At 39.6% G+C, this 13,309-nt stretch overlaps 1 protein-coding gene across 2 annotated transcripts; it reads left to right on the top strand.

Annotated features, from left to right (window-relative positions):
- Window positions 1-792: 792 nt before the first annotated feature.
- ELMOD2 (ELMO domain containing 2) lies at window positions 793-12,254 on the top strand. 2 transcript variants are annotated; one of them, XM_065062006.1, is made up of 9 exons: window positions 793-811; window positions 1,145-1,292; window positions 2,204-2,232; window positions 3,547-3,641; window positions 4,387-4,516; window positions 5,410-5,543; window positions 6,148-6,216; window positions 7,393-7,526; window positions 7,953-9,264. In XM_065062006.1, exons 2-9 carry the CDS (start codon window positions 1,148-1,150, stop codon window positions 8,108-8,110), a joined length of 894 nt encoding a protein of 297 aa, XP_064918078.1. In that variant the 5' UTR covers window positions 793-811; window positions 1,145-1,147; the 3' UTR covers window positions 8,111-9,264. The 2 variants fall into 2 exon arrangements, with proteins under 2 accessions (XP_064918078.1, XP_064918077.1); XM_065062005.1 differs by having other exon boundaries at window positions 801-925; window positions 7,953-12,254.
- Window positions 12,255-13,309: the final 1,055 nt, after the last annotated feature.

Here is a 13,309-nt window from a genome sequence, read left to right as displayed (position 1 = left end):
ACAATTCAGAGGAACAGGAATTCCTTCTGCTGTTGTCAAAGCAGTTGTTCAAAACGTGTTTACTGAAATAATCGTTCATAATAATACAATGGAAGCAGTGACCAGAACTAAATGAATGAAACACTTAGGCTGAACCTACATTCAGCCAAGTGGCAAGGCAGCATCCAGGACAAAGCACCCTCCTTAGAAACACCTAGCCCAGCTAAAACCACCTCTCCTTTCTGATCAGTGCAGCCTTCAGCTAGAGCCTAGGCAAGGAACAAGTGTGCAAGCTCAGTCTCACGAACACTTCAAGCACAAGCGATTCCCAACTGTATTTTGCGAGCCGTCAGGAATGAGTTGAAGGTGTTAACTAGCGAGACGGTGCACTGGTTTTTGGCGCAGGTACGAGCTGGGCTGGCTGTGCCGATTCCGCGGTCAGCCCCGAGGTGACACTGGTTGTGTCCCAGCCGGCATGCCTGCGCACGGCCGGGCGGGACATCACCTATAGGTTAACGCACACGGCCCGGCTGTTCCCGTGAGGGGCAGCCAAAGCCGCGGCGGCTTCACCCGAGCCAGGCCGCCCGCTCGCACCTGGCACCGGCCAGCCCGGGACAGCGCTCGGCTCCCGGCTCGCTGACTGCCCTTTGCCCGGTCCCGGGGCACGCCGCGGCCGGCCAGGCGAAGGAGTGGAACGGGCAACCGGTGCCCGCAGCGCCCCGCGCCGTTACGGGCCTCGGAGGAGCGTGCGCGGCACGGCCGGTAACAGCCACCGGGCCGGGGAACGCCGCTCCCGCCCAGCACTTCCGTCCTGCCCCGCCATCACTTCCAGGTCGGGGAAGGCGAGCGGCTGCTTCCGGCGGGAGGATGCGGGGGGCGGCCGGGCGCCGCTAGGTCTCCGCCGGGGTGGGCGCGGGGGCGGCCGCGCTCCGCGCTGTCCGCGCAGGTGCCCGTTCCTCCAGCCTCCCCGCGGCGGGGCCCACGCGGCTGCGGCCCAACGGCTGCGCGGCCTCCCGGGGCGCCGACTGTTAACGGCTCGTGAGCGCGAGGCTCGCGGAGAGCCTAGCCGGGGGGGTGCTTGCGGGGGCGGCGGTAGCGGAGCGGGGAGCGCGGTGACGCCGGGGGCCGCCGCCCCTCCTGCTAACGCGTGTCCTTGCTCCCGCAGAAGATGCTGGCGTGCCTGTGGGGGTTCCTGTACAGCAGCTACTTTCGGTTCTGGCTGAAGTGGATCCTGAGGCTGCTGACCGGGAAATGCGAACTGCAGCGCGTCCTCGGCGGCTCGAAGGCCGGCGCGCAGCGGGCGCTGGGCATAGGTACCGGGGCGGGGAGGGATCAGAACACCATCTGTCACCACTGAGGGGCGAAGAGGCAGCGCTGGGGCTTGCAAACCTTGTATACACACAGGCGCTGTTAAAAGGGGACTTAGATCTTTATAAGCGCCGTGAAAAGCAATAGTTGGAAACCAGCACCTGTCCCGACCGCAGAGTGCGTCCCGTGGATCGTGTTTTCACAGCTCCCCGCTTCCTGGCTGCCCTATCAGAGTTTTAAATCTGAATGGCCCGTATAATTTCCTTGCCAGCTTGATAAGGTAATGCGGGTTAGCTTCAAAGCACAAAACAGAAATACCGTATTTTTTCCCCTCCCCAGCGTCTTCTCATCACTTTGGGTATGTTTTTGCCTTCCTGTTATTAAAAAAGTGACACAGAAAGTACATGAACACATTTTATGGGGGGAAGGAGGAGTGAGTGAATGCACAAGGCTGCTTGATGCAGAATTTTGATCTAAAAAAGTAATTTAAGAAGCTGATTGTAGCTTTTGCCATTTTAAGAATAGCTTGATGAAGTGTCTTTGTTTCCTTATTCTCTAGTAAACAACACAAAATGATTTATAAGAATCAAAAAATAACAAGAGATATTTTTATCTCTACACCTTTTCAAATTAATCTTTGTATGTGTAATTGATCCATGCTGTAGAAAATCCCAGTCTATAGTCTATTTTCAGCATTGTGTTTGAGGATTATAGGAAGACCCTAACTATGTAAATTAAGATTTTGCATTACCTGATACCTGTTGATTTTAAGATTGAGTAATTTTGAGTAATTATATGTATAAAATTGATACAAAATGTTATAATACGTGTCACAAGAACACCTATTGCCAATTACTTAAAATAATTCAGTTTAATTTAATTCTGACATTTACTTTTTTTTTTTTTTGCATTGCAGAACATTCACTGAAGTCATCAAAGAACAAGGTAAAAGATACTAGAAATTAAACTCTATTTCAGAGAGAGCTGCCTGAAAAGAATGTGTGCATTTACTTCTGGAGGGTGAAGAAAAGTAGAGGAATAAAAGGCAGAGAGAAGAGCATTTTGGGTTCTGTGTGCTAGGGGTAGTCAAGTTTTCTCAAAAATAACCCCATATCCCTTCAAAAGTTTGTTTCCATCTCTCTGAAAGATGACGTGCTCACTAGCGGCAAGTCAGACAAGTCATTATATAGAGCTGCTGTCCCCGGGGAGGGTCAGTTTTCCCTGTCACAACAATCTCTTACTGTTTTTGTAGAAACCAGAAACATCATATGGATAAGTGACATGGATAAAGCAATTAAATGCAGTATATACAATAGCATCTTGAGTCATTGAAAAAAGTGTAATGCAGTACACGTTTAACTGATAAGCTCATTCCCGTTGTTCTGTGGCAGTTAGACATAAGCTAAGACTTTAAACCCTCACATCTGTGTATCTTGAGGAAAACTTTTCCTCTTTAGACAGTGAGGTGACTGTGCATTCTCCCTTTTTCTAGCTGATCACTGCAACGTGATGTTGAGACTGAATTAGTAACTACCACGAGCATCTTTGTTGCAGTAGAGCACAGGGTAGAGTGGGTCTTTTAGTGTCTCTTGATTCAATTATTATATCAAATATATTAATGCTCAGCTTTAAAAGACTTTCCTTTTTCTTGCTGCTTTGGTGTTAGCATGAATTGTATTAAGCGATGTGTTGCAACCATAGAAAGTTTAGAAGACAAAGTGAAACTGTCATGAAGTGGCTTTAGATGGGCAGTGTATAATTATCGTGACCGGTATTTGCCCTTTAGAAAGGCCTCACAACAGCAGTGTCTTACATGAAGTTCTTTTGTTTCACCCAGCATTGAAACCTCAACTTTATTAGCTGTGTTCTAATTCTGAAGCATTATTTCCTTGTTGAAGTTTTATCACTTGCTCCCCAAGAGCTGTGTTTGTTTTAGTTATGTTAGGAGAAACGTGTTTCAGTTCAGCATTGAAAGCAATTAGACCTTGATTAAGCAACTCTTGAGCTTTTTATTTATTCTTAATAGGACACCTGTACAAGCAATGTTTACAGTCTGACAAAGTTACAATTATGCTTTTATGTAATTATTGCAGATCTTTATATACAGTTTGACCCCATTGTAAACATTTGCGATAAATGGACTGCTCTCCTTTTATAGTAAAGAATACATACATGGCAGGTATACATAGGCTGAGAAATAAGAATAGAGGATTGATTTCTACATTCCTCATGAGGTCTTTTACTGTGGTAACTTCCTAGGTTTTAAGAAATGCTGTACATGTTGAAGAAGCTGAAGTGGAGAAATGTGTCAGAGATATAATGAAAGCAAAGAAGATAAAAGAGGAGGATACAGGGTACGTTTGAAACCTGAATACAACTTCTTCATGGCAGAAAATTCTGACATTTTGGTGCTTTCATGCAGTTGCTGAATCTGGTACAATATATTGGCCATGGAGCACAAGTCTTTAGAATGAAGTTAGAAAAATCACAGTTTTGTCCTCTTCAGCTCTTGAATCTAAATCACCAAGTTTTAATTGACACAGATTTGGGATAACTGCATCTCTATCTTGCAGGTCCCTTCTGTTGCTCCTTACTTCTGAGTAACATGATTATTGTATAGGTTGATTACATGAACTATATAATTGCTTACATATATTTGAGAAGTATAGTGGTGCCTGATTTATGTTTGCGTTCACCTGCATAAGTAATTATGAGCAATTGAGAGGAAAAATTGTGAATAGTAAAAATTTTAAAGTGTAATGAAATGCTTATTTGAAGCTATAAGTATTTCTGACAGAGTTTGACTTGAAGACTTTTAAGGTTTTAGGTAAGTTTTTTTCCCAACTTGCATAATTTGAGTAGTGCCTGGCTGTGCAGCACTGCAATCAGCTAAGAGGTTTTTTAAAGTAGAAATAAGATCTGTATAGCAGTATACTTAATAAATATGCTGCAGTTTGAAAGATGAACATAAAGCACTTCCCAATTCTAGTGTTTACATTGTGTTAACATAATAAGAGTCTTATCTGGTAGTTCAAGTAAGAATACTTGGCTAACTATGCCTCTTAATAGCTGCTGTGTGGTATTTTGTTATTATTTCAGGTTTAAGACAAATCTGCATATCTCCTTACTGCAGATATCAGGTTATACAAAGCTTTATTTGAATGTGGAAGATCTGAGGAAGGTCCCATATGATTCAGATAACAAGGAACATGAGGAACAGTTAATTGAGGTAAAAATAATCTTTTAAATACGAAAGCTTCCCCCCCTCAAGTCTAACATCTTGAAGAACTTAATTTATTGGCAGTATTCTTACCAGTTGGCCTGTTTAAAGCTCTTTTGTACTGTGAGCTGCTAAACCATTACAGAAATTATATATTACAATGCAGCATCAAAGGAAAAAAAATGTAAACTAGAGTTACTTGCACTGATATTATTTTGTGTGAAATCAGACATAACACCACATAAATAGTAAAATAATTTTGTAAGGGGTTACTGAAGGATCATAACTATAAAGATATTTAACCTCTTGCACATGTCTAACTGCAAACTAATCATTACTAAATAAAAAAGACAATAGTGTTTTCTTATTACTGTATTCCAGTCAGTGTCAAAGAGGACAGTTTAAGGTAACAATAAATAATAGCAAGCAAATACTAGAATACTGCTTGAGGCTTTTTTAAATAGCTTCTATTTTGCAAATATATTACCATGTCATTTTCCTAGCCTTTCATAATCATCTCAACTTGCTTTGCAAGTCCCAACTTTGATGTGTTAAGTAAGGGCTCAGTGGGAATTTATATTTCAGTTTATAGCTATCCTATCAGAAAATGGCACATACATTAATTTCTGAAGTAAAACAAGTCTTTGCTTCTTTAGTGTTAATACAGCGGCTTTGTCCCTGAAGGAAAATAATCATATTTAATGTTAAATGTAATAATTTTCATAACTGCTGAAATAAGCCATTGTAGTATGACTCCAGATTGCCACTAACGGAAAAGAGCAGCCTGCATGTTGTATCCTGTTCCATGGTGAATAGTTTCTGTTGTGCATCAGCAAGTATTCTGAATTATGTGACTTGGAATATTTAGCAGCTGTGCATAACGTGGATACATATTTGTGCAGCTTTGGAATTTGCTGATGCCTCAGGAGAAGCTGAAGGCCAGGGTCAGCAAGCAGTGGTGTGACATTGGCTTCCAAGGTGATGATCCTAAAACAGACTTCAGAGGAATGGGCCTGCTGGGATTAGTGAATCTGGTGTAAGTGAAAAGAAATATTTCTATTGCAACTAATTTTCATTACCTATGTATTTTCTCTAGTTGATGCTGTTGCTAGTAAAGACCGAATAGAAGCAAATAGAAATGGTGGCTTCTGTACAGTGAAAACCAGCATTTTCTAAATAAGTCAATATTTCTAGTGGCTGCGCATCTGTAAACATGTGGTTGAGTAGAGGCCAACAAGTGAGGGTAAAAACAGAAAGTTGCCCAAGTCACCTTATGTTTTGTTGTCATGATAGATTTGATAGGTTATAACTTAGAAAGTAACTCATCAAAAGCTTTTAGAATTCCTGAATTAGTTACTGTAATGACAAAAAACAGGTTTACATAACTTTTCTGAGCTAATTCGTGGACTTGGGTAAACTTCCTATTTGATGTTCACATCAGACTTTTTTCTTACTGTACTTGTTCATACTGAATATATTTTGATTTGCTAACATTTCCTTGGTTTTCATTTTGTGCTGTTTTTCAGTACAGAGTAGTATTCAGCTTTAATTGAAAGCTATACATTTATGTTTAACACTTTATTTTTTTTCTTTTAATGAACTCAAGAGAAATAATGGGAGATACCATTTTACACTGACAGGTATTTTAGTAAGCATTACAGCAGTGAAGCTCGTGAGGTCCTTTCTCATTCAAATCACCCAAAGCTGGGGTAAGTCACTATATGACTTTTTCTGGCCTATTCTGCGTAAGAACTCATGTGAAGACTGCCAAGTATGCTTCCTGGAAATAAAGAGGAAAATATTTGTGGGTTTCCCCCGCCCCACTGCATTAAAGGATGAAAAAGGGTCAAAGTAGAGGGGCTTGGGAAACTGAACACAGAAATGAATTTCAGGTTGGGAACTATGTGCAGGTTTTTTTCAGAATAGACTTGAAATGTTGCAAAATATTGTCTTCGGTTAACACAGTGGACACCTTTAATAGCAGAGTTAGCTTTATTTGTAATAGGCTTAGACTACGTTTAGAAATGAATACTTGTTTTTCACCTTACTGATGCCATGTTGGAATGGTATAGATTATCTCTTAAGGGCTCTTTTTTTTTTTCTAGGTTTCTGTTCTGTAATAGGTAACTGCAAAGAGATGGTTTTTTGTTTTCCAAAAACGAAGTTAAAGTTGAATACTCTGCATGTAAAAACATTTAGTTCAGTTTCCAGGGAAATTTACTTTAAAACCAGTGAGATACAGAGGAAAGCTGGTAAACCTGTGTATATCATCTGATCCATCCGGTCCCCAGTTAATCACCTACCAATAATGGGAAACTTCATAACTTCAATCGTAAATAAGATCACCTTGTGCAACTAAGATATGAATAGGATAGCTGAGACATTTAAATTAAGTGCCCATGTCATTGACCCAAACTAATCCTCTTTTTTTCTCTTTGCTCAGAAACATTTGATTTAAAAGTCTTTTAAGAATTCATATTGTGGTGCTTTCTGTATCATGCAACAGAAAAAGGTATTTTTTTCAGTCTGAAGAACAAGTTGAGAAATTTATTCCATTTATATTGTAACATTTTTGTTTAATTTTTAATATTCCAGCAGATGTAATGATTTCAAATGAGCAACTTAGGTCAATGTTGATTATCCTTACCATCTCATTATTGCCTAAGGGAGGCATTTGTCATACTATTGTATACGAAACCAGAGTTTTTAAATAACTTTAACATGGCTGGATGTACCAGGGAATGTAAAGAGTAGTCTGTAGGTCAGAGTCAGCTTGTCAACACGTGTCATAGGAAAAAACTGACTCTTACCCTAATGCAGACTGTTTCTCAGAAGCTTTTAAGTCCTATCCCCAAGTAAACCATGACCTATGATTGGCATTGCAGATATTCTTATGCAATAGTTGGAATCAATCTGACAGAAATGGCATACAGCTTACTCAAGAGTGGTGCTTTAAAGCCTCACCTGTACAACGTGGTGTCCGGGTTGCCACAGATGGAGCACTTCCATCAGTTTTACTGTGAGTATGTGTAGTTTCCTCAGTACAGATTCCCGATGGGAGGCCTACAACCTAGACTTTTGGGTTTTTTTGAGTGCATCTCCATTCGTCTCTCCCCAGCCACAGAGATTACCATCTGAAAATTCACTATTTGCAGATTTTTCTTTTTTAATTCATTATTATAGTGTCCAAAAGCTTGCTGTTGACCAAGATGGGACACTCCCTATTTTAAGGGATTGAGTATAGTCTAAAGTAGTTAGCAATGTAACTAGTCCTACGTTTATACAGGCCTAAAATTACATTTGGCCCTTTGAAGGCAACTGCGAGGCTGATGTGCCCCCCAATGAAAATGAGTTTGACACCCTGGTCTAAACGATCATTCTGGTTCTAGCCCTCCAGAAATTGTGGAGGGCATGTTTTCTGATCTGTGTTTTGTTTTCTTCACAGGTTATCTGGTTTATGAGTTTGACAAATTCTGGTTTGAAGAAGAACCAGAAAGCATTATGCACTTCAACCAGTACAGAGAGAAATTCCATGAAAAAATTAAGGGACTACTCCTGGATTATAACGTGGTACTAACCTTACAAAATAGAAAGAAACATTAACTCTTCTGCAGTTGATGAGGTTCTGTGTCAAAAATGGAATTATGGATTTGGATGGAGGTTTTGCGTGGTTCGCCAAAAACTGTTTAACAACAGAACTTTTTTTACATTTTAAAAAAATATCAAAATTCAGTTAAGAAAGCTTGGACAATCAACCTCTGTTTACAGCTCTTTATATGCTATTCTCCAAAGGACAGCTTTATTAAAAAAAAAAAAAAAAAAAAGAAAAAAACATAAAATCCAACAAACCAACCCAAAAAACAATCCACAAATCTGAAGAGCCTCTGAATCCCTTGTTTTCACAATTTCTTTTATACTACTTGGTGCAGGAACATGAAGCAGGTATTTATGGTGTGTCATGTTTTTCATTAATAGGTTTGACTGTTTATATTGTCTTTTAAAATCCTGTTTTAGTTGAAATTACTCTGGTTTTAGACTTTTTGCATTCTTGTTCTGTACATGTAGTTGATAGTTCACTTGTTAAATTTCTCTGAAATTAAGAGGTCCATGAAAGTGATGTATTAGTCACTTATGATTTTGGAGAAGAGGCGTAATCCATCAACGTACTGATGGTACTTACTAGAAATTACTTCTGACTAAGGAAGTTTTTTTATCTACAGATTTATACCAGCAAATTCCTATGTTTGGAAAAAGCTTAGCTTGCAAACAGAAAGAACCACAAATCGGTGTGAGGATCAAATCCTCAGACTAAAGCCACTCCTAAAAAATTTCCTACTGTAAAAGTTTTCAGTTCTTTCTAATCTGACTTCAGTTGCTTAAGCTGCTTGACTTTGCATCTGTTGTCAGCCCTTTCCTTTAGTAGCTAATGGAGTGTTCTCAATGGGAAGAACAAGAGAGTTAGTTTAGACCTATTATGGAATTCACTCATTAAAAACCTTTATTGCAGCTGCAGTCCGTATTTTGTAAACATAAATTCATATCTGAGTACAAGTTTCTAACAAAGATGTGTTTTCCATGGAAAGGATGGAGCTGCGCCATGTTCCTTAATGTTGGCATCCTCAGACAATCTAGTCAATAGGGCTTCATATCTATATTGTGACTAATTATTGCTTTAAGCAACTTTAAACAGATTTGGTATGACCCTCACTTCATTTTCTAAAACCTACTATTAAATAAGTGCCTTCTGCTTTATTCAATCAGTGTTTTATTTTGATTCTGTAACCAGATGGTAGCCTTAGAAGCTTGAGTTATTTGGGAAAGACTCTTTCAGTATATACCTAAATAGCACACAGTGGCACAAAATTTGTTTCCTAATAGAAGCTTTCATTTGTTTTTAGTTTTCTTTTTTATAATCTCGGGTAAATTACTTAACTTCTAGTCAATGACTATTCATTAAGAGATTCCTGAAGAATACAAACACTGAACATGAGAAGAAAAGAGACAAACCCCTTTTGCAAAGGGTGATGTTACACTACATAAGTATTAGATGTATGATTATAATATGTAATATTCCATCTCCTTGGAGATACTCAAAACCCAACTGGCCATGGTCCTCAGCAGCCTGATTTAGGCCACCCAGCTTTGGGCAGCAGGTTGGAGTCGGTATCTCCAGAGGTGCCTTCCAACCTCAGTTATTCTGTGAGTCTGTATTGTGTAATTAGTGACTTCTTGTGCTGCAGCCACCCCGTTGCTCTTGATCCCTTAAATGTTGGTGTTCTATGTGTGGGAAAAGTCCTCATCAGGGTAGACAGTATATATGTAGGAAGTAACACAGTTCTGGTTTATTTTTGTACATTAGATATAGATGAGAATTAATTCTTGAGTTTAACATGTGCAGGGCAGAGAATGGTTCATCTCATCTGTGTTGGGTTGATGACATTCAACTAAAAAAAAAAAAAAAGTAACCTGAAGATGCTTGTAGAGAGAGTGTTTATGGTTATGCCAAGGTTTGTTGGCTGAACAGCTACACTGACTAGATTAGCTACAAAACTGACTGCAAGAAGCCAAGTTCTTTTGCTGCTTCCAGGTACTTGAGTCCTGTAATTCTCACTATTGAAAAAGGGGAGATCTTACGGGGGGCGTTGTGAGATTCACATCCCACAGTGGAGCTTTTTCTCTGACCCTTGGAGGTACCAGGAATTCCTAAAGGCTGAGGAGAGAAGTGGAACGTGCACTCTTTCCCAGAAGTTAGTTGCCTGTTATTTTCTAGCCCCAGCTTTTGTGTTTGTCTTCCTTGGTTAATTATTGTTGCTGCTGCTTGTTAGATAAGCAGTGTGAGACTGACTTCTTGAATTTCAGCAGTGACCCCAATATGTTTAGCAGCAGCAGGAAAGAAGATCCCATTCTTTATTTTCATCTCCTCCTTGCTAACAAGAAAATCGCTTGAGCCACCTCTCTAAAACACTCTCCTATGCTAGAGTCTGCCAACTTTTTTTTGGCAACAGTTGCAGAAATAACTTAGACCCTCCTCTTGGCTCCTTGTTCACTACAAGACTGACATTTAACTACTTCTGAGGTTTTTAAAGTTTCGCATTTTCTATCACAAACCAAAGGCATTTTAGTGTAAAATGTAGATTAAGCCTGATGTGTGATGCGTCTTCATTGCCTTTTTTTAAATATTGGAGCATGAGCTGGGAGTAAACTGTGGCAGTATACAAGGAAAAAAGTAAACCCAACCATCATTAGATGAGTGAGATACATGGAAATACATTAGTTTGTGTGTGGTAATTAAGGTGAATATTTGTGTTAGGCTCCAATACACTTTGTCAGTAAACGGTTAGAATTTGTATGAAGTTCTGTAGGATCACTAACCCTGTCCTATCTTGGGGTCACTCTGCTATGTGTAGACTAGTCCTGGGTTTCCCTGTTTTGCGCTAGTCGTAGGATAATTGTATTATGATGGTAGCTAGAATATATGGAAAAAAGTAAAATCATCTCTAGGGAAGTGAACTATGTGTTGCTTGTCAGTGGTATTTTATACTACCTGTTGTAAGGTGACAATCCTAAGGTTGCGGAAGACTGAAAATGGAGGTGGGCCACCTTTCTGCAAGTTGATATAATCAATTTGTTTAACATCAGAACATGTTGCTTGTGGTTTATTCTGAGACTCTTAAAACCTCAGTAAATTCTCTTATTTATTAACTGTCATGTTTTAAAGTATGTATTGTCTTATTGGAACTTGCAAATATTGTTAGTTTTCTAACTTGCTGCCTCTTTAAAGCATTCACTATGTGAAAGCTTATATGCAATAGTAGTTTTAGAACAAAAATAAATCAATAACACTGAAGACAACAAGGTGGTTCTCTAAATTTTTTGGTTTTCTTGTAACAACTGCTTAAGAAACTACCTCCACTTGGTTGTTTAGTGTATGCTTGAAACCTGGTGCTACTCCATGAACAAATTAATCTGAAGATAAGTAGTTTAGAATAAGCAAAAGTAAAATCTGGACTTTCAATAAGTAAATGCATTGCTTCATGAGTAACCAACTCAATTGGAAAGCATGATTTGAAGACAGCACTACTTAGGAAGAAAGAAACAGGGAATGTTTTTAACCTGGTGGTGCTTTTGTTGTCCGATAAGATCAGTGTAAAAAAATAGGGCCTTTTGTCCTAAAGGAAGATAGGAAAAAAGGGGCTGATTAAAGCACCACACAAATAGTTTTGGATTTTCACTCTTTCAAAAAGCAAAAAAAAAAAACACAAAAATTAAACACACACAAAGCCCCAAGCATTCATTTTCCAGATTGTCCATCCTAGTTTAAATAAACATTTTACATAAAGCTATTGGTCAACTTTAAGAATTGCCATGATGAAAAACTTTGCATTTAGTTAAGTGGGAGTTGAGCAGTCAGTATTCTTGAAAATACTGCTAGTGTATGAGTGGTAGAGATGTAACCTGTTGTTTCTCTCTGTCATACTTGTTCTGTGTTGCTGTAGTACAATGGTGATCAATCTTTGGACTGATGTTTCTTGTGCCCGTCTATACATTGTCTTTTGCTAAAGAAGAAAAAAAATGGCCCAAGACAGCTTCTGGGCTGTTTCTTCTTATCACACTGTGCTTAGATAGCTGCATACTAATAGAAATTTCTGTTTACCACAATATAAAAGCAATAATGTTAACTGTGATGTCTGTGTAATGGAAAGAGATGTTTACAATGGTGGCAAATAAAGAACGAGTTATTCCAAAATACTGTCTACATTAGTGTGTTATGGCCTACTGGAAAACATAACAGTCTGCAGTTAGCCGTGCTCTCAGTTCATGCACATGCACTATGATATGAGGGAAAGCTTTACCCTTTTTTGTTTTATTTTCTCTTCTTCAGCTCTAATAGCTTGTGTCTCTAAGAGGTCTCTTAAGGTTCCTGTACTGGGCTTGCATTTGTGCCTTTTCTAATAACACTATAGGACAAACTCTTGAAATGGTAGGTGGCAGAACATCTGCATATGTGGAAGCTGAACTGGAAAAAAACAACAGCTGGAACATGCTAGCTGGCTCACATTTTCTAGTTTTTAAATCACCATCCAAAGTATGTACCTTAAATCAAACACCAGAAGAAAGGAACAGGATTTAAATCTGAGAGATGCATACAAAAAGCATGTAACTCTTCAGATTAATCTGATACTGTAGAGAAACACTATTACATACAGGTCCACATGAAATCTCTCATCTGTTGTAACAGGAAGTTGTACAGTGGGAAAGCCCGAGTTTGACACACATTATGAAATTGTGTGGATTATGGCCTTTAACACTCCCTCACTGTCCCAGCCTTCGTCAGTCCGTCACCACCAAGCAGAGTCACAGCTCCGGAACATCGCACACACCAAGGGCATTAGTGCATGGCGAGGAGAGGCTTCTCGCTTTGCCAGCCAAGGGCCTTCTCCAGCCACTGGGTCACCTTGTTCTACACCTGTCTCGGAAGGCAGCAGCATCCCCTTTATCAAATCTGGTCCACACCACAGAAGGCAGACCTCATTCATTGATACATAGCATACACAAAAACTACATTGGGTTGGTAGGAGGCGGAGAGTAGTTTTGCTGAGTTTCTTTGCTAGAGAATGACACCGCTCTCCTTAGTGATGGACCAGAATTTTTATTATGGAGTGCAAGAGAACATTACACAGGTAGGCTGCCATACTCTGCTGCAAGTGGTAGAGATTTATTACTCCGTTATTTCAGTTGCTCTTGAAACTTTAAAAGAAGGTCTGTTTTAAGCTTGCTTTTTGTCTGTTTGTCTTTAAACAA

This window comes from Columba livia, chromosome 4, assembly GCF_036013475.1.
Source record: "Columba livia isolate bColLiv1 breed racing homer chromosome 4, bColLiv1.pat.W.v2, whole genome shotgun sequence".
In the NCBI taxonomy this organism is placed as follows: domain Eukaryota; kingdom Metazoa; phylum Chordata; class Aves; order Columbiformes; family Columbidae; genus Columba; species Columba livia.
This window is presented reverse-complemented; position numbering and strand designations above follow the sequence as displayed.